The sequence below is a fragment of the Xyrauchen texanus genome, chromosome 9, assembly GCF_025860055.1.
Source record: "Xyrauchen texanus isolate HMW12.3.18 chromosome 9, RBS_HiC_50CHRs, whole genome shotgun sequence".
NCBI lineage: Eukaryota > Metazoa > Chordata > Actinopteri > Cypriniformes > Catostomidae > Xyrauchen > Xyrauchen texanus.
Window position 1 is genome coordinate 43,452,348 of NC_068284.1, and position 19,728 is coordinate 43,472,075.

A 19,728-nucleotide genomic window follows, 5' to 3' on the forward strand; every position below is an offset into this window, starting at 1 on the left:
TATTACCCAATAAGTGAATTAATCATAATTCCCTTATTAAAGATAATTCCTTACCATACAAATTGTGAGTGGATATGATGAGCTTTTGTCTAATGATTTGAATGGTGAAAATTTTATTTGGACAAATAATCTAATTATTTGTCATTTATCCTTCTTATAATGGTGGTCGAACACGGCTAATTCCATTATAAAAATATCTTACATATTATGGTGAAGGTACACAGACACTTTAATCCATACCAAAATTCCTACAATATGGACAGACCAAGGACATATGCAAGGATCCTTTTTGTGGACTTCAGTTCGGCTTTCAACACCATCATCCCAGCTATCCTCTGGACTAAATTAAACCAACTCTCTGTTCGCGCCTCTATCTGACAGTGGATCACCAGCTTTCTGACAGATAGGCAGCAGCTAGTGAGAATGAGGAAATTCACTTCCAGTACCTATATGATCTGTACTGGCATCCCCCAAGGGATGTGTGCACTCCCCACTACTTTTCTCCCTGTACACAAATGACTAAACCGCCAAGGACACCTCTGTCAAGCTCCTGAAGTTTGCAGACAACAGTACTGTCATTGGCCTCATCCAGGAGGACGATGAGTCTGAATACATAAGGGAGGTTGATCAGCTTGCTGTCTCGTGCAGTCAAAACAACCTAGAGCTGAACATGCTCAAAACAGTGGAGAAGAGGGCCTGGGTAGCTCAGTGTGTAAAGACGCTGACTACCACCCCTTGAGTCACTGAGTTTGAATCCAGGGCGTGCTGATTGACTCAAGCCAGGTCTCCTAAGCAACCAAATTTGCCAGGTTGCTAGGGAGGGTAGAGTCACAAGGAGTAACCTCCTCATGGTAGCTATAATGGGGTTCTCTCTCTTGGCGGGACACGTGGTAAGTTGTGCATGGATGCCGTGGGGAATAGAGCGAAGCCTCCACATGTGCTATGTTTCCGCGGGATGTTACAGGGTGGTTAACTAATCGACTGGTTGTCAAACCACCGACTAGGCGATTAGTGGTGTCGACTACTAACAGTAATATTTTTAGGGGTGGTGATTTTAAAGTGAGATGCAATTCTCAAATACTTAAGAGTGTTTTTCCGAAATCATAGCTAGCTGTGCTTAACAGTGAATAACAGTCAGCACAGTAACCCTCTGCAAGAAGTTTTGTCTCTTTAATACTTTATGTTTCTTTATGTAACTGCAACAACTTATACAAATCCACAAACGCAGCACAGTATAACAGAAATCGAGAAGATGACAGCGTTTCACCAGATACGGAACATTGTGAATTGTCAAAAACAGACATTTTAGTGTCCAAATAAAAGACCCAGGTTAAGGTGAAGTCAATAGAACAATTTTCTATGTCACAAATCAAATTATCAAAATAATAATTCAGTATAATTTTATAATAATAAACTTGACTTGCGCACCCACAGTAATAATTTAGTATTATACAATATTCAGCTGGGTTCCAAAAAATAAGTGAGTGAAGTAGTTTTTGCACGCCTTGTTTATTCACAAAAACATTTTAGTCAAAAAAATTATGGTAATGCTTTTTATTAAGCTACTATGTATCATTGTATATGGAATATAAATGTAATTGTGCATATCAATGAAAAAGATTACATCTCATTCACCCTCAACTGTTTTTAGATAAAAACATGCCTAGATTTTTATTTAATGCCTTTCAAATATTGAATCTACATGGCTATAAAGCTGTTTGGATGAAATGATGGTTCCTCTGAATAAAACAATTACTTTTGAGACATTTAGAACAAATACATAATTATCAAGATGTATTTCGAATGTCATCAATAGGCTGAAAAATATTGAGAAATAATTTTTGAAGCCAAATCGCCAAGGCCTACTTCAAAATGTAAACATTTGTTTTTCTTTAAAGAATTTATATTTTTTCTTGCAATATCTGCCAATTTAAAAACGTTATTTCGTTTTTTATTAACTATATATTTATATAGATTTTGCACATAAAAAAATACATTGCAAAAAATGTAATAATAGGACACTAGCAAGTTTAAATCTGGGCCAGTTGAAAAAAATCTTTACATTTGAGCCTTGCTGTTGTAAACTGCCCTCTCATTAACCTTTATGAAGATCAGTCCTGTTGCCTCACAGTTGGAGATCTGCTGATGATAGTGCTGCCCTGTGGTGACCTCCAGCATATCACCAGCTGCCTCCTGTATTGGCCAGGGAATCCCTGTGGTCACCCTGAACTAGGGATGTGCAACACCAGCCACTTCACAATACGATACATATTGCGATACACATGTCACGATTCGATATATTGCGATAAATCATGATATCATGATTCGATTTTGCTTTTGCTTTTAATTTTAATTAATTTGGGTATATTTAATGTCCATTTTTCTTTTTTCTCATTGTGCAGGGGACCTTCGAACTTGTCAAATTATGGACATGCAGTATCAATTTAAAAAAAAAATATTTAGTACTTAAAGAGTACTCAAATAGAAAAAGAAAATGACCAAAATGCCCATCCCTAGTCTGAATGTGCTGCGTGCTTCAAAGGGAATGTGTGAAGTAATTTGCTTATAAATTGATAACACCTCAACATAAGCATCACGTGCGCTATGTGTTTGTAATAGATTACAGACAGCAGAGCATGCATTAAACTTGAAGTGCACAGCACATGCAGACAACTTTATACATTTATATAATTAAATCTCAGCTAGGGCTGGGCGATATGGCAAAAAATATTATCACAATATTCTTTTTCATATCATTCGATATCGATATTTATCACGATATTGAATCACATTTGCACATTGCACATTTTTTGGAATTTCCAAAAAAGAAGAGAAAACAAAATCCTAAATAGTCTTTACAAAACTGCATTGGGATATTGCAGTTGGATATGAATGTTATAAGATGATCTGTTCATTTTAAATCATAATGACTATATATGTTTTCTTTTTTACATTCAAATTATATTCATATTTCTTTATATCCATGTATGGGGGCATAGAAGCCCTTGTGACTGAGAAATGATACTGTATGGGGGTTCAGGGGTATCTCCAGAGAGAAACTTTTGAGAATGTAAAAGTCTGAATGGACCATTTTTCTATTTTCATCAAAGTGAGAAAGACTAGGCTACAAACTAGTAATTGTTTTGTCTTTCATCCTTGTCAGAGATGATGACATCTGTATATTTTCACATCTATTTGTTTATTATTAAAGGCTTGGAACATGCTGATTAATAAAACTAAATTTAGAAAGAAAAAACTTATAAAGGCGCTCTGAAAACACACACCTCATGTTTACTCACATGTGGGGAAAAGAGGATGCGGGTGAGGCCCGGGACAGGGCATCAGCGAAGAGTGTTCTTCAGTGCTTGAGAAAAATATTCAAGGATATTCAAGCGCAGAAAGATCAGATATGATGTAAACGGCACTGTTGTTTTGTACTGGAGTTTTTTATTGCGATAAATATTGATATCGTTTTATCGCCCAGCCCTAATCTCAGCCTTTTTTCGGTTTTAATAAGTGAATTTAAGACATATTGAACTGCTTTTGATGATGTACGAAGCTGTGATCCAAACCATAAACTCAAATAGCTTCATTCATGCTTTCCGCCATACTGTTGTACTGAATTAAAGTTTTCATCAATGCTTTCATTAATATTGTGATGCTCTGCTGTGCAGCACTGCATTTGACAAAAACATAAATAACTCCAATATTGCATTTTGGATATGCTGTGAGGATCTGTGTAGAAGCACTTTATTTGATCAAAATAATGTAATGGTACATTGACAAATAATTGTTTTGTTTTTCATTTGATTAAAATGATATTAATTCCTTTTAACTGGACAATTTTTTTATTATAAAATGTTATAAAACTTTAAAACATGGAATTCAGAAAAAATAAAATGGAAAACACAAAATGTACAAAGAAAATAAAATAAAATGGGGCCCTATGGGCAAATACCGTCAACTGGCCCTAAACTCTCTAACACTGTCCCCCTAACACTCTTGTTTTGGGGTATTTTTTTAATTTATGTTTTTTAGTAATAATGTAAATTCTCTTCTCTAATTCTCTCGTCTTGTTGTTAGAAAAGAGCTGGAATGCAAATTCAGACCTACTAAATTATTGAATCGAGGCATGCTGAAACAAATTGAATCACCAGCTGAAAGGAAGCTTTTACAATGTACCTTGCAATCAAACTGACACGGATAAATTAATTATAATCATTAAGGCCCTGGGGGCAGACTCCATTAAATACCACTGTTTGTGTCTGCATCTCGCGCAGGATGAGATATATTATTTTGTGGAGCATCAGGCTCATAGTAAGATGTAGGGTTGCTCGATTATGGCAAAAATCATAATCACGATTATTTTGGTCAATATTGTTTTCACTATTATTTAACATGATTACTCATTGACTTTGGAAAAATTATGCATTTATTGAACTTTAAATATAATTCAATTGAAAAAAGAGATAAATAAATAAAATAATTTAGAATATATAAATACATATACATTTAAATAAATAATATCAAAATAATAAATAATAATAAATTAGATCAAAATAAATAAGATAAAATATGTTGTAGTGCACTTTAGGGCTGGGCGATATAGGACAAATATTTGATCGATTATATCGTCAACACCCCTGCCGAGGGTCTTTTCTTTTATTGATTTTGCTTTAAAAATGGCACTTTAATTGGCTCCATTTGCCATCACGTAAGCATCCGTCAACGATACCAGGTGAAAAATTACTAATAGCCTACAGATTAAGAACTAAAGACAATTATAAATGTAAAGACAATAATCATCTTAATAATAAAGCCCAAAGGATTCCCTTGTGTTCCCAAAATAATGCTGCTAAATGGGTGTTCTTATCGAATTTGTTTTTGTATTGCATTTTAGTAATACAGTTACAGCTGCCTAAATAAAATAAAACTCAATTTTAGGTTCAAGGTGAACATGTCTTTTATTATTTTATGATTTAATCACTTTCGTTGTTGTTTCTTTGATACACAGATAGCCTACACTACCGTTCAAAAGTGTGGGATCACTTGCCTGAAAATTGTCTCATGATCTTAAACATCTTTTGATATGAAGGCATGTCCTTAAATGTTTGAAATTAGATTTGTAGACAAAAATACAATTATGCCAACATATTAATTTAATTACAAAACTAAAATTTTATTTTACGAATTTCATTTTAAGAAAAGGAGCAACTAAATGCCCAGCAGCATATACAAGGGAACTCCTTCAATACTGTTTAAAAAGCATCCCAGGGTGATGCCTCAAGAAGTTGGTTGAGAATATGCCAAGAGTACATTTCTGCACTACACAAGCATTGTCATCTTTTCTTTTGTCTGTTCTTAAACATATAATATAGTTATGGGGATGGGGACGTGGTCATGTGTCTGTTTGTGGGAGAGAGAGATCGATGTAGCTCGTTAAGCTGGTTGGCATAATTTATAACAGCTGTTTCTTCTTACAGTGATGGCGGAGAGAGACCTTAACAGCCAAACTCACCAGAGAAGGCAGAGAGTGCAGTGTTGGCATGTTTTCTGTATGTTTCATGTTTCCAAATATCGAGACGTTTATGATTTCAAGAAGTTTATGATTACTGAGAGTGTTATTGATTGAACTGTTCGAACTAAGAAAAAGCACAGAGAAGAGTGCATATGGTGTGCTTAAGGCAGAAAAATTAAAACCTAACCTGAACTGTCTCACTACTTCCCATCTCCTCCTTTCCATACCCAAACCTTGATCTGCATTACAATTGGGTTTCTTCAACCACATGTCTTTGTGACTAACAGCATTTCTTGTTATGTGTCACTCCGAGATGTCTTACAGGTTGCCCGCCTGTTGCGGGTAGATGAGCAAAATGACCCGCGCATGAAATACATTTGGACAAAGGAATTTGAGAACTGGATTCAGTCTCGTCATATTTTGTCACTTCCCAGATCCATGGTTTTGCCAATTTCCGATATTGTTGATCATCGTTGATCAACTGAGTTTCGCAGTCGGCATCGGGTTCTTTGTAAGATTCCTATCGCCCAGCCTACCAAACATTTATCCAATATATAAAAATGAACAAAGGCTCTCTTTCCATCATCTTGGCTCTTATAACACAAGACAAAACGAGAGCAACATTACGAAACAGAATGTGGCACAATAATCTCAGTTATCTTGTTTTCATAATTATTGGAAGCCAAAATCGTGATTGAAAATTAAATTAATCGCCCAGCCCTATTAAGACGTGTGACAAACAGAAACCCCAAAACCTTAATGCACTGACATAACACAGCACGGAGGCCTACAGAAGCTGGAAACGGAGAAACCGGAATCAGCCACAATTCTGTTCCGAACAAGATCACAAGTATGTAATGTCCTCCCTGCAGAGAAACAACTCTGCTGTACAGTACACTGCAGCATATCGGTATGGTCATCTTGTAGATATTAGTTATGTTCAGATGTGTTAAGGAACACAAAACTCTATAAGATTAATGGAGAAAAATAACCTTGGGAGAAACCAGGCTCTCTGTGGGCTCCAGTTCCCCTCTGGCTAAACAACATGAATATAATGCCAATATTGTGTGCAGTGCAAGTCATTATTTAACATTTGTAAATTAAGCGTTAAGGTCCAGTGTTTTAAAAACAAAAGAAACTTTTCTTATGAACAAAGATTAATGACTAATATCTTTGAAGTCCATCCTGGATTAACTGCAGAATTTCACGTAGATGCATTGCCCTTTGTTAGTTGGCTGATGAAGGCTTTCGTTGGCAATTAAATGATAGTCTATGTATTCCATTTCAAGATGGTAGTCCATCAACAGACAAAGGTGATGCAGGCAGAGATCAATGAGGTGCATCGCAGTTCAACTGGCAGGTCATTTCGGTGAGGTTCGGTGAGGTTCAGTGGGGTCCATCCTAAGTCCAATGTTCAGGCAGTGGCGTATGAAGTATCCGATTTCTTACATTTGGAGTTGGCATCAGATCCTCTGAAGTCAAAAGACTGAAGTGATGTCTGGCTAGTACTGGCTGTAGTTTGTCAAGTAGTGGAGTCCAACACCAAGCAGAAACAGAGCTGGATCTGGCCGGCTCTAGTAACCTCGGGATATGAATCCCGAGTTTGAGACATTGAAACAAATAGAATAATATTAGCGTACATGCCATTACATTTTATGCAGCATTAGAGATCAAGATAGATGTTTCTGGTTCCGGCAGACCAAACTAGAGCAGCCTAATTGTAAGTTGATGGATAAATTAAGTGTATGCCTGGCTAAACAGATGAGTCTTTAGTCTAGACTTAAACTGAGTGAGTGTGTCTGCATCCTGAACAGTGTTAGGGAGACTATTCCATAGTTTAGGGGCCAAGTATGAAAAGGATCTACCTCCTTTTGTGAATTTTGATATTCTTGGAATTATTAACAAGCCAGAATTTTGTGATCGTAATTAACGTGACGGAATATAGCATGTCACTTAAGTACTGTGGAGCTTGACCATTCAAAGTTTTTATGTAGTTAACAACATTTTTTAATTATTATGAAATTTATTAGTAGCCAAAGTAATAATACAATTGGGCTAATATGATCATATTTCTTGGTTGTAGTCAGCACTCTGGCAGCTGCATTTTGAACCAATTGGAAGATTATTGAATTTGCTGGACATCCACCCAGTAATGCATTACAATAATCTCATCTTGAGGTCATGAACACATTAATTGAAGCATGTGTTGTAACTTAGCAATATTTCTGAGGTGGAAGAATGCTGTTCTACAAACATTGGAAATTTGATTTTCAAAGGAAAAATTGGTATCAAAAATAACACTTCAGATCTTTGCTGTAGAAGACGACGTAACAGTACATCCATCAAGAGTCAAATAATATTTTAGCGGCTCATTTTTAGAGGTTTTTGGTCCAATAAATAATACCTCTGTTTTGTCGGAATTGAGTAGAAGGAAATTTCTGGCCATCCAATTTTTTATTTAATTGATACCTTCTGCTAATTTTGAGAATTGGGTTTAGAAGAAATATAAAGTTGAGTATCATCGGTATAACAGTGGAAACTTATTCCATGATTCTTGATAATATCTCCAAGGGGAAGCATGTATAAGGAGAAAAGCAGAGGCCCTAAAGCTGATCCCAGCGGTACTCCATACTTAACTTTTGTTTGATTTGACAATTGCTCATTTACACATACAATGTGGTAGCGGTCTGATAAATAACACCTAAACCATGCTAATGCAAGTCCACTAATGCAAACATAATTATCTACCCTATTCAAGAGAATGTCTTGATCTATTGTGTCAAAGGCAGCACTAAGATCAAAAAGCACTAGAAGAGAAATGCAGCCGCGATCAGATGATAAGAGCAAGTCATTTGTAACTCTGAGAAGTGCAATTTCTGTACAGTGATGGGGCCTAAATCCTGACTGAAATTGTTCATATATTCCATTTCTCTGTAGAATTGAACATGGGGGGGGCACACAATGAAGAGTGCTAGAGAAGACTGTATTTATAGTTTCTGTTATTACATCAAGTTCTTCTAGACGTTATGGCTTACTGAGTATGTGAGACAATACTGGAAGATTATTAGTGAAGATATCTTTAGCGGTCGAAAGCATAGTTCTACTTGAACGATAGTGTGGTGTAGATTGAGTGACATTAGCTGATCGCAGCAAACAAGAGACAAGGTAATGATCTGAGATGTCATCGCTCTGTGGTAGAATTTCTATAGTGTCAACATCAACCCCATTTGCCAGAATTAAATCTAGCGTATGATTATGGAGATGAGTTGGTCTTGTCACATTTTGTCTGACTCCTAGGGAGTTGAGAATATCGATAATATCGATAAATGCTAATCCAGATGTGTCATTTTCATTATCTATGTGAATGTGTAAGTCACCAATAATTAAAGGTCTATCTACATTAACTACTAGATCTGATAGAAAATTAGCAAATTCACCAAGGAAACCAGACTACGACCTGGGTGAAGGCAACATAGATTTTTGATCTGATGGTGTCACTTTAAGAATTGTTAGTTCAAAAGAATTTAACTTATATCCTGTCTTCAGAGTAGCACCAAAAACTTACTGTAAATTGTAGCAACAACTCCTCCTTAACCCTTCCTTTGAGGTTCATGATTATAATAATAACCTGGGGGAGTAGATTCATCTAAACTAATATATGAATCCAGTTTAAGACAGGTTTCAGTCAAACAAAGTGCATCCAAACTATGATCTGTAATAATTTAATTTACAATTAGTGCTTTGGAATGAAAGAGATCTAATGTTTAGTAGCCCTAACTTTATATTGTGTTTATCTTCAATTTTTTATTTTTATTATTTTCAAGTTTGACCTTAATACATTTTTCTAAATGATTTAGTGAGAAGTTTGTGTTTGGTAGTTAGGGGGATCAGACAGAGTCTCTATATAATATCTAGGTGATAAAGTCACCATGTGTTGTAGTTTATGTGACCTGCGTGACGTCTCAAGGCAGATAACAGACGTTCGGATTAACCAGTTGGTCTGCGGACCTAAGTCAAATACTATCACTATTAAGACTATGAGTCAAATTACTAAAGAGGAGAGCGGCACCTTCACTGGAGGGATGGAGTCTGTCTCACTTTAGCAGGTCAGGTATTCCAATTGTCTATAAATCACATGCTATTCTACAGACACCACTCAGAAATCTAGCCATTCAGTGACACTAATCTACTATAAACCTAGACACCACGATGAGCAGGGAGGGGGCCAGAGCATATTACAGCATCTGACATCATTTTTGCAAGTTCATACCTCTTTAACATTATCTTTATTGATCTCCGACAGGCAAAGCCAGACACCGTTAGTGCTGACATGAATAACAATTTTAGAAAATCTACGTTAGTAGAGTATTAGCCAGCACTTGTCAATTTTATCTGATGTCAGATGACTGAGCCCCCTGAAATGCATTTAACAATGGTGGCTGGAGTCTCTATTTCCACGTTCCTTACAATAGAAGCACCAATTATTAAGGCTCTTTCAACATGATTCTCAGTGGGTGCATCACTGAGTGGGGAGAATCAATTGGAAACCCTAACAGGAACGGGAGAGTGGTGTGGCTTTGCTGAGCGAATATGCCGCCAAGATATCACACAAATGCACTGCTGCGGGGGCTCTAGAGCCGGAACCAAAGTGTGTTTGTTGCTCGCTGTACAAACCGCATCCGAAAACAGTATCTACTGGCTAATCTCTCTCTCTGACCTACACTAACGTTCAGATGCATGTCTCTAACTCATTAAGCTTCACTGTCAGCCTAATTCCTTACATTTATCACATGTGAATACCTCAATGCTGAAGGAAGAAGCTATAGTAAACATGTGGCATGCAACGCAGGAAGAAATAACATGAGCGGATGCCATGACTTACCACAATTGTTAGTTGTTGTTATGGTTGTTCTTGCGAGGGTTTGAGATCGATGTGGTTCTTAATCAGCAGATGTTTGAGATTGAAGCAATAATCCATTTAAAAGAGTGGAGAAAACGAATGCACACAGTCGAGATGCGAGAAGTAGGCAAGCGGGGAACAAAGAAAATAAAAAAACGAGAGAAAAGGGTGCGCGCTGTAAAATATGCAGTTGAAACAGTAGAAAAGCGGAAAAACCTGAAGCGGTAAAATGGCAAAGGATAATACGATGAATGTGAATAAGAATGAATAAGCAATGCTAAGCAGGCTAGCAAGCTACAAACAAAGACTTGTGCAGCATGCCAATTTTACCATACTACTTGTGCTAAATTATGGCTGTATATACACGGTGTATGTGCACACTACAAAACTGTAGGGTACAGAGACATTTTAGATATAAAGTAAAAAAATAATGCTTTTTTAGTTTTTGGCTGCTAAAAGTTAGAATTCAAATATAAAGTAACCTCATAACACCCTTTTATTTTTGGACAGAAGAGTGAATGAGAGCATTTCTGTCCAAATACATTGTCTTCTTTTAATGTTCTGCCAAAATAAATGCTTAAAGGAATAGTTGACCCAAAAATGGAAATTCTCTTATCATTTACTCACCCTCATGTCATCCCAGATGTGTATGACTTTCTTTTTTCCGCAGAACACAAACAAAGATTTTTAGAAGAATATCTCACCTCTGTAGGTCCATACAGTGCAAGTGAATGGTGATCAGAACTTTGAAGCTCCAAAAATCACATAAAAGTTATCCATATGACTCCAGTGGTTAAATCCATTTCTTCTGAAGCAATATAACAGGTGTGGGTGAGAAACAGATCTAATTCTCCACTTTCACTTTCACATATAAAAGTGAAACTAAACAGGCCCCAATTGTGAAAAAGAAAGTGGAGATTTGGACTTAAAAGAAGGACTTAAACATTGATCTGTTTCTCACCCACACCTATTATATCACCTCTGAAGACATGGATTTAACCACTGGTGATTTATGGATAACTTTTATGTTTCCTTTATGTGATTTTTTTGAGCTTCAAAGATCTGGACACCATTCTCTTGCATTGTAAGGATTTACAGTGCTGAGACATAATTCTAAAAATCTTCAATTGTGTTCACGAGAAGAAAGTCATGCACATCTGGGACGGCATTTTTTGGGTGAACTATCCATTTATGGACCCCAATCGCAATGACAAAAGCAAGTTAAGAAATGATTACATAAATTTGTAATTTTATAACAACAATAATAATGAAGATCATTATTATTTTTGTTGTTGCTGTTAATATTATACAAAGATATATTTCTGTAAAAATGTCTTAATAACAACTTATTACTAGATTCCAAAAAATAATTGAGACTCTATCACAAAGTGGACAAAAACAACTACACAGTGAACAGACACAATGTAAATCTATTTCCTTTTCCTATCTATGTTTCACTGTATTTTATATTTATTTAGTCTGGTTCTTTTTAATGTTATTAATCATATCGCAATTGTTCAAATCGCAATATTGTTTTTAAATAATCACAATTCATTCAGCCCTAATGTATAGGCCAACTTAAAGCTTATGAAGCCACTTTACCGATTACCTTCCATGCCATCAAGTGAAGTAGCTCCTGCCTAGAAGTAACATGGCCTTTTTTTCCCTCTTCTGAAGCTTTTCCATCCTTGGTGATGATTTTATAGAGTGGATCAATATACTGCTGGTCCCAGGTGAATCAGTAATACTTTACCCCATCTATGCTCCTCATCTTAATGATTTCTGCTCTTAACAACCCTTGAGTAATGAACACATGTCCCCAAATAGTAAACACAGAAAATCAGGCTTTTCAAACCTGAGACATTGGTTTGTAACTTAAATATGCTATTCATATGTTCAGGTATTACTAGATTACTTTTAAGGGGCATCATTATTCAAATAGGTTTCATGCGAATTGCGGCGAGAATATGACTGTTTTGGTTTTTTGCCATAGCGTGCAATTAACCATAACATTACTACTACTATTAAACAATTCATTTTAGATCAGCTTCATTTTTTAGTTTAGATTTGGGGTTTCGTTCTAAGAATGAGATTTAAGGTTAAGAACTACTGTTAGGGTTAGAGTGTAGATTTTAGGATAGGGTGCACGTTTAGGGTCATGGGCTTGGGATGGGGTGGTGGTTCAGGTATTAATCTCGAGGATGCTCATCGAACCACATACACACAGAAGACGTGCGCGCGCGCCACCACACAAAGACGCGCGAGGCCGCGACTGACTGAACGTCAAATAAACAAGGGCGAGATACATCTCAAATCCCCTCTGGTAAACAGCATATTAGAGTAAATCTACCCACGCTTACCTGGGTCAGTATCACCTGCCGGTGAATCATCACCTTCAGCTTCATATGGCCATCATCCGTCCCATATTAACCCGCACAACAGCCGCCCTTTCCTCACATTTCCCCTGTTTGCTAAGCTACCACGGACAGGAGATGCTACATTCTCTTTCCTGGGTACCAGGAGCCTGTAACCAATGGAAACCCACCGTCAGATTGATTTTTTTTCTCCCTCCCGTTACGACCGTGTTTACGCCCGCAATGGTAGAAAGGTGCCTCTGATTGTTCCTTACAGGATACTCAGCCTTACAGGCTCCATATGTTATGATTGGGGTGGGGCGGGGTTAGGGCATCCGCTGCCTCCAAGGAACAAACTAAGGACCTTTGGTACAATGGGCGTTTACCCCTTCCACCCCACCCGCTTACGTACGCACGCTGACGCAGTGGATAGTGATTGGCTGTGATTGGATGCTGATTGAATATCCCTGTGGTTACTGGATATGAGTGGATGCAGATTGGATGGCTGGATATTGACTGGATGTAATTGGCTGAATGGATGGTTGGGGTTGGATGGGATTGGCTGTGACTGGAAATGTTTGGCTGGGATTGGTGAATGGTATCTAGGAGGTGATAATGTCAATGAACTAGGATTCCTGGGAAACAGTGTTTTGGAGACACTTAAATTGTATTTTTAATTGAAATGTTTTGTTAATACAGAAGCAAGGTATATAGACAAACTAGAAGGTAAGATTATATTATTTAAATCAGAGGGGGGGTCTAACTGAGGGTTGTCAATATCATTAAAATATGTGTATTGTAAATAATATAATGATATATTCTTAAAATAATTGTTTAAGAAATAAAATAATACAAATGCAAACGGGGCAACAACAAAAAACCCCTTGGTGTCCCCTTCAAAAATTGCTCTTGAGAATTGTTATGTTTATTGCCCCCCGGATAAAAGTGTGAGAAGTTTCATAACTAAGGTGTCTCTTTAAAGGTTGGGTTTTCTATTTTGTGGCACTTTCTGTGTTGCTGTAGGTGGGGGATTTGAGATATTTCCAATAGAGTTAAGGTTACAGTATTGCATAATCTCTCCTTGCAATATTTGTATTGGTATATTTTCCTTTGCATCTTTTGGTTTGAATAAGTTTTCCTGACATCTGTTTAAAGAAAAAAAAAAACGCAATCCATTTATAGAAAGCAGATTAATAAGAAATATTTATTTTCCATGCACAAACATTTTATTTATGGCAGATAGGGAGGCCACAGACCACAATGATAGACTCAAAATAAACATTGGATGTCAATAAGTGTCAATTAGACAGGATGTGTTTTGCAAGACAGGGAGTTACAATTTGTAAGCAGTTGAACAGCGATGTAAAATTAGTAATTTACCCCACTTATAGAACTCAGATTATCAATATTTAAAAACTCCATCTGTTCAGCAAGTTCAGCACAAAAACCATGCAGAATATTAAGCTACACATAAGTAAGTTGAAAATCATTGATGCTACATTGCACAAGAAACCATCTAGTACTAAGTCAAGGCTTACACAATGCACATTATATTGCAATAACCGTTTATCACAGAAGCAAATGACAAAAAAATGCTTTTTGTTATTTTCTTTACTCAACTTTAAATATTTTTTAATTATTATTTTAACAACAACAAAGTTCCATGTCTGGAAAGATGTGTGAATGAGTATGTACAAATGGACTTAAATGAATTATAAAACATTCTTTCTATACCTGCGGAAATTATTTCATATAATGATTTATGCAAAAAAAAAAAAAAAAAAAAGCAAAGCAAATATTGCAATTTGGATGTTTTCTTATTTTTATTTATTTTTTTTTACAAAAATTTAAATGTTCCTTTTTCTGTCCTCTTAGTAACAATTTTAATACAAAATGGTACAAAGTTGTCACTTTAAAAATTAACCACATCCTCCATGGTCACACTTTCTGAAAAATATCAGTAATCAGTGTTTGGGCTCCTGAATGATGTACTTTTACTGCTTTGTGTTGACAGTACAGGTGTCTTCAGAGATGGCAGACGCTTGACCAAAAGTTTCAGAAAATGGTTTTGAAATTTCTTGCCCAAAAAGGTATAAAAGACAGGGCTGATGCAACAGTATAAGTATGCAAAGTTTCGTGTCACGTACAGGGCATAGTCAAGGGCATTTGAACACTGCATCTGGTCTCCAAAGGACGTCTTGATCGCTTGTATTAGGATAACCACGTTGTAAGGCGTCCAGCAGATGAAGAAGGTGAAGATGATGACAAAGATGACTTTGACTGCCCTGTACTTCTCCACCATGCGAGTGTACATGATTCTGATGGTTATGCGGACATAGCAGTACAAGACGATTGCCAGAGGCACTAAGAAGAAAAGGAGAAACTGCTGATAATACCCAAGCAGCTCCCACTTTATGAGGACACTCTGGGAGAAACCAGTCAATTCACACAGCATACCACTGTCCTGATTGTCTCTCACATTGTGAAGAATGATATCCTTTATACTAGCCAATACACTGAGCACCCAAACGACAGCAGACAATACAACCGCATATGCTCTCCTCCTGTGCCTGGCTGCCGTGACGGCATGGACCACTGCCAGGTAGCGGTCAAAGGTCATGAGTGTAAGGAAGAGGATGGAGCTGTTGAAGCCGATGGAATAAAAACTTCCCACCAACTTGCACAGGGTACTGCCGAAGATCCATTCAGAGCTGTGGTACACTGCCCAAAATGGGAGACTAGATGCGAAGACCAGGTCTGAGATGACAAGGTTAAGTAAGAATATGTTGGTGACTGTGCTAAGCTTCTCATATTTGTAGATGATACACAGCACCAGCCCGTTCCCCAACAAGCTAAGTAAAAAGTTTATGTAGTAGAATGTCGGGAGAATTGCTGCACCAAAATGGATGACATCGCTTTTCCCGCAGAACACAACCTGTTCATCTCTGACATATTCTGGATTTGTCGTCACATTTGACAAATTTATAAAAAAGTCAAGGTTATATTCCTCATCATACTCTGATGTCATGATGATGGTCTATTGATTAATGGAAAAAAAAATAGACATCAAGCTCACAACATATCTCTGTTATTGTACAATTTCATTTAAAAGCATCAGGTTCAGAACATCATCTAATGGTTTACTCACCGATATCTCTAATGACTGAATGTGAAACTCTCTGCAGCCCCAATAGAACTGATACAACCAAGTTGTGGCTTACCAAGAAAAACAGCTCACGCATCCTGAACAAGGAACTAAACGGCATTTAAATAAGCTTGTCAGCACTACGCAAAACCTCTGACATCATCAATCTATTATTCAAAATGTATGTAACTGTCTAGAAGCAAATTTTGAATTAATGAGAGAAGTGACAGAGTAACCAAGTCAAAATCATTCAGGATTGAAACATTTATTTCAAAAATTTTGTTATCTTATCAGTAAATCATAAGTTAAATGTCAGCTGCACTTAAAAATGAATGAATTAATAAAATAAATCAGATTCAGTATTTGCTAAAAGACATGAAAAGGCAAAAGTCCTGTGTGCATTAAAAATGAACATACATAAAAAAAATATTAGGAAATAAATAGTTGGTAATCATTTTCACAAATCTATTAAGTCAAAAACTTGCATGCCAAAACTAAAACCTTATTAAGAGTGCTGCAAAATTCTACAATACACCAAATGCTGAAACAATTAAAATGTTGTAGGAGTATAAAAAATACATTTTAAATGTTGGTATAAAATAAAACAGACTATGAATAGCCCATGAGCATAAGTATTCTCAGATTTGAACAAACATCCTGGTATAGCCAATAGCAAATGCTTCACATCCTGTTCAGAGGTAGCTTGGCTAGGGCAGTACAGTGTAATCGTTCAACCAAAAAAGTAGATTGAAAATGAATTGACACACCATATTTCAAAGTATGTGAATTACAAATTATATTATAGAAGTATGGAGGAGAAATGTTTTCAGTGAATAACAATTTAAATTTTGGTCTATTCCTGACACAAAGCTATCGTATTGCTTCTGAAGGCTTCGACAACAGCAAATGAGTTGAATGGACCAATTTTATGATACTTTTCAGTGCTTTTTAGTCATTTTTGGAGCTTGACAGCACCAGTCCCCGTTCACTTTCCCCATTGTTCGGAAAGAGATGACATGATGTTCAGATCTTAAGTGTAAAACAACATCAATTACAGTTGTGCTCAAAAAGTTTGCATACCCTGGCAGAAATTGTGAAATTTTGCCATTGATTTTGAAAATATGACTGATCATGCAAATAATTATCAGTTTTTTTATTTAAGGATAGTGTTCATATGAAGCCATTTATTATCACATAGTTGTTTGGCTCCTTTTTAAATCATAATGATAACAGTTATGACTGTTGTATGCCCAAATGGCCTTGATCAAAAGTTTACATACCCTTGAATGTTTGGCCTTGTTATAGACACACAAGGTGACACACACAGGATGAAATGTCAATTACAGTTTAATTTCCCACACCTTTGGCTTGTTAAATTGCAATTAGTGTCTGTGTATAAATAGTCAATGAGTTTGTTAGCTCTCACGTGAATGCACTGAGCAGGCTAGATACTAAGCCATGGGGAGCAGAAAAGAACTGTCAAAAGACCCGTGTAACAAGGTAATGGAACTTTATAAAGATGGAAAAGGATATAAAAAGATATCCAAAGCCTTGAAAATGCCAGTCAGTACTGTTCAATCACTTATTAAAAAGTGGAAAATTCAGGGATCTCTTGATACCAATGCCACAAAAAAGCCTGGTTACAATATGCCCGACAACACCTTGACACACCTCACAGCTTTTGGCACACTGTAATTTGGAGTGACGAGACCAAAATAGAGCTTTATTTACAGTCTGTTCGCTGTTTTCAGAATTGCTGTGCCAAGAAAGATCTGGCTATTGATTTTAAAACAATAACCAAAATTGACCAAAACCAGGCTCTCCATCAGTTTTATGCCACCGTGAAAAAAGGGAAAGGTAAACTCTGCGGTTTCAGCAGTTATGTCGGCCTACGTGTGGGGCTTAATCTGTACATAAATGATACAAGATCAGCCGATCCTGGTGTCAGCTGAAAGATCCCGAGTTTATCACTAGCAACAACTTTTTGTTGGTGTAGTGAAAAATCTTCGCCAAGAAGGACGTGACAAAACATCCACTATCCTGCGTTAACAGAGGCAGACTTTCAGAAAATCAAGCAGTCTGCAGCACTGAATCCAAATAAACCTGAGGGTCATGTCAACAAATCTGGTTTGATGTACAGGTGCATATGGGACGCAGAGCTAAAGTGGGCAACCGCCAACTGAAGCCAGAATAATTTATCATCCTCCAGGATGAGAACGGTCAGAAGTACGTAACACTGTCATTCAACGAATGCACAAAAAAACACAAAGATGCCAGCAAAATAAACAAAGAAAGCCTACGGGGATTTATGTTTGAGCAGTCAGGGAATCCTCTGTGTCCTGTCGCCTCATTGGAGAAATACCTCTCGTTGCTGCCGGCCAATCCACCTGCTTTTTTATCTCCACCAAAAGCGGACAAACTACACCAAAGATGTATGGTAAGTTAAACATTTTTATTTGTAGCATATTGTGCACACCTTTCTGTAGTCATGCTGTCATTTGCCAGCAATATATTTTTTGTTACAGTGAAGCTTACTCTACACTGTAACAAGAAAAAAAGAAATTGCTGGTAAGTGACAACAGCTACAATGCAACAGGTTACAAGGCAAAAAAAAAATCTCTCTCCTAATGTTAGGCACACTAGAGAGCCTATGGGGGTGAACTTCCTTGGTTCTATGTTGCCATGGATTTGTATAGCAGCTGGCAATGAGACAATCTATACCAACCACTGCTTGCAAAGCATGACTGTACAAAAGCTTTCTGATGCTGGCCTAGAGGCGAGAGAAATCATCTCAGTGACTGTGCATAAATGTGAATCGTCCCTGCAATCTTACTGGCGCCCAAACTAAGAAGAGAGACGATGCTGGAGCAATATCCTTGCCTCTGGCACTGCACAATTAAAGCACACCTTTACAGCGTTAAAAACTCCTCATCCAGCAAAGAGGACTACTAGCTTCAGCAACTGCACAATTAAGTATCCAGATAAATGTGAATAGTTACGGCCCTTGATTCTTATTGGTTGAGCAGCATTCTTCACTGTCTTTGTTGCTGCATGTGTTGCTTGGCAACCTCTTTGTAACTACATTGCTTGGCGGAGGAATAAATATGTTATATAATTATAATTTTTTGTTGCTGGTGTTTATTTTATGAATAAACACCATCTTTGCTCCGCGTCGTGCCTAACAACATCCCCAAGCTGTTCTAAATTTACTGTAAAACATGGCTTCACAGGGCTCACCTTCACTCATGTTTTCTTTAAAAATGGTACATATATTACCAATTCTCCAAGGGTATGCAAACTTTTGAGCACAACTGCACTTTAGAAACGGGTCACACACAAAGATTCACTCAAATAAGGAATGTTAACATACAAAACATAAGATTCTCAGACAAAAAACACATCACATATTTAAAGTCAAGATCATGACAACTTTCTTTAGAGGTTAGAAGTTCTTGAGGTCAATGCTGAGCATCTGAAATGTTTGTTGTCCATTTAAACTCTCAGAGAAATCTGTACAGAATCAGTAAGATCCCACTGTTCTTATGCTAAAAGTTTGGTCCTTTCCTAAAAGGGTTGTCGTGAAAACTGTAGGCTTGATAACAAGAAGACAGGTCACAAATACCCATTGATCCTGGGGGCCCACGTTTGCCTGGGATACCTGGAGAGCCAGGTTTTCCTGGGGGACCAGAAGGCCCAGGATATCCCTCACCATCGGTTCCACGTGGGCCTTGTAAACCTGTGTAAAACACAAAATAATAAATTACAAACAAAAGACGCCCAAAACAAGTCTGAAATTGACATTTTTATTTTT

General features: G+C 37.0%; 3 protein-coding genes across 3 annotated transcripts in view; all 3 read right to left on the minus strand.

The window, feature by feature from the left end:
• Positions 1-12,869, minus strand: part of LOC127649596 (E3 ubiquitin-protein ligase HECW1-like) — a 72,916-nt gene extending 60,047 nt beyond the window's left edge. Inside the window, exon 1 of the mRNA XM_052134781.1 lies at positions 12,779-12,869. Coding sequence (XP_051990741.1) covers positions 12,779-12,823 — 45 coding nt within the window. The 5' untranslated portion in view covers positions 12,824-12,869. The remainder of the gene's footprint in view (positions 1-12,778) is intronic.
• A 1,127-nt stretch (positions 12,870-13,996) lies between these two features.
• On the minus strand, positions 13,997-15,985 carry LOC127649597 (C-C chemokine receptor type 3-like). Its single transcript, XM_052134782.1, has 2 exons — positions 15,921-15,985; positions 13,997-15,809 (listed from the first exon to the last, which is right to left on the minus strand). Exon 2 carries the CDS (start codon positions 15,798-15,800, stop codon positions 14,730-14,732), a length of 1,071 nt encoding a protein of 356 aa, XP_051990742.1. The 5' UTR covers positions 15,801-15,809; positions 15,921-15,985; the 3' UTR covers positions 13,997-14,729.
• A 250-nt stretch (positions 15,986-16,235) lies between these two features.
• The window catches only part of LOC127648692 (collagen alpha-1(XXI) chain-like), a 46,459-nt gene continuing 42,966 nt past the window's right edge, over positions 16,236-19,728 (minus strand). Inside the window, exon 30 of the mRNA XM_052133410.1 lies at positions 16,236-19,653. Coding sequence (XP_051989370.1) covers positions 19,463-19,653 — 191 coding nt within the window. The 3' untranslated portion in view covers positions 16,236-19,462. The remainder of the gene's footprint in view (positions 19,654-19,728) is intronic.